Source organism: Octopus sinensis, linkage group LG2 (assembly GCF_006345805.1).
Source record: "Octopus sinensis linkage group LG2, ASM634580v1, whole genome shotgun sequence".
In the NCBI taxonomy this organism is placed as follows: domain Eukaryota; kingdom Metazoa; phylum Mollusca; class Cephalopoda; order Octopoda; family Octopodidae; genus Octopus; species Octopus sinensis.
The window spans coordinates 89,311,854-89,313,422 of record NC_042998.1 but is presented as its reverse complement, the minus strand read 5'-3'; the positions used below and the strand labels follow the sequence as shown (position 1 = coordinate 89,313,422).

The window sequence follows — 1,569 nt, the reverse complement described above, 5'->3', positions numbered from 1 at the left end:
AATTTTGAGGTTCAAATGTATGTCACTAAGCGACTGCAATAGCATTTACTGATTAATTTACTGACCTATGTCCCTACAGGTAACCTACCGACGCACATTGAAACTTTATCAAAATTCGTTGGTACACCCATTTTTAAAAATAAAAATATCTGTTATCTACAGCACACTACTGTACCTATTCAACTAGCTGCAGGGTAAATACGGACAAATAAAAAACTACAGGTAAACAAAGGGATACGATGTGAACAGATTATTGGCAGAATTAAAAAAGCTGTGTCGAATTTAGTGGCAGAAATATGAAGGATATATCGTTCTCCTTACAGGTTTTTATCACTTCTAAGGACAAATGTGAATTTAGAGTGTCGCCAATCAAAACTTGTTTTCCTGCCAGTTTTTTCAGATAAGGTAAGGCTATGGTTGTAAACCAGTCACTGAAACTTTGAAGATCAAACCAGCCCGACTTACTTCTGTTGTATCGGGCACCATTTGGCCCACCGAATGTCCATGTGTCGTACAGGTTAACAGCCTTGTACACAATGTAAGGAGGGATAAGAATACCATCAGCCGCGGCGGCGTATATCAAAGAAGTAGATACTTTAGAGGTGGATATTTCTGGATATTTTGTACCTCGTTTGGTGATGACTTCTTTTCGTCCCGGGTCGTCCGTTAGGTTTGTTTCATCGTAGTTCACAATATTTGGTGCATGTGTACCATCTAAGCTCTCAGCTAAATTGTTGAAATACGAGTTTATTGTAGGTTGAGAGACGGTGGCTTGTGCTCGATTGATATTTTGGCTTATTCGTTCTCTTAAATTGTCTTTATGTCTCATTAGAAATGACTCAGCCCAATCTACACCAGGCATATTCCCTTTGAATCTTTTCACATCGACACCTCGGCGATCCATGTATCCTTTAACGATCAGTCGCACATCATAGGAGTCCATCGGATAGCCCCAAGAGGCACACAGCACGAGCCTTTGTACAAGAATTTTCTCCTCACCTGAAAACAAAACAGTCTGTCCACCATGTTTCTTGATATTTTTCCCCAACTTGATGTGCCGATGAAGAACACTCTTAGGAATTTTGAAGTCCTCTTCTGCTTTTCTGGGTGTCATTCCGTTGGCGACAGCTCTTTTGGTGGCGTCTAGCTGCTCAGGATCTATTTTGGCGTATTTTTTCTTCCCAGGAACTGGTTTGTACTGTCACAGCATGGTGTCCCTATTCACCCCTACAAAGCACCAAAATAGGGGTGAAAGCAGAAATAAGCGGTGGTAAGGATAACAATGGATTTTCCGGGAAATCAGACACGTGCACTGTGTGTTTAAAACCTGCTGCAAGAGACTGAGCGGGTCGGAGCACCCTCGCTGGTACAACCTCTCCTGCAGAAAGAAGGTTCCGACAACTTTACCTTTTTGTCACAAAAACGAAACTGGGAATTCGGTTGCCATGGCTACCGGCAGGGTGATAATATCAAAGTGATCTCATTGAACGAAAGGCATATATATGTACCTACAAAATAACTAGAAAGAAACGAGCAAAATTTGAGTCATCTCAACTTTATTGTTCTAAA

At 41.2% G+C, this 1,569-nt stretch overlaps 1 protein-coding gene across 1 annotated transcript; it reads right to left on the bottom strand.

Moving 5' to 3' along the window:
- Positions 1-262: 262 nt before the first annotated feature.
- LOC115225210 lies at positions 263-1,114 on the bottom strand. The gene has a single exon (XM_029796154.1). The coding sequence runs from the start codon at positions 1,112-1,114 to the stop codon at positions 263-265; it is 852 nt and encodes a 283-aa protein (XP_029652014.1).
- Positions 1,115-1,569: the final 455 nt, after the last annotated feature.

What these genes read in the sequence shown, in the direction of transcription:
- LOC115225210 (XM_029796154.1), bottom strand. Translation starts at nt 1,114, where the DNA reads ATGACACCCAGAAAAGCAGAAGAGGACTTCAAAATTCCTAAGAGTGTT.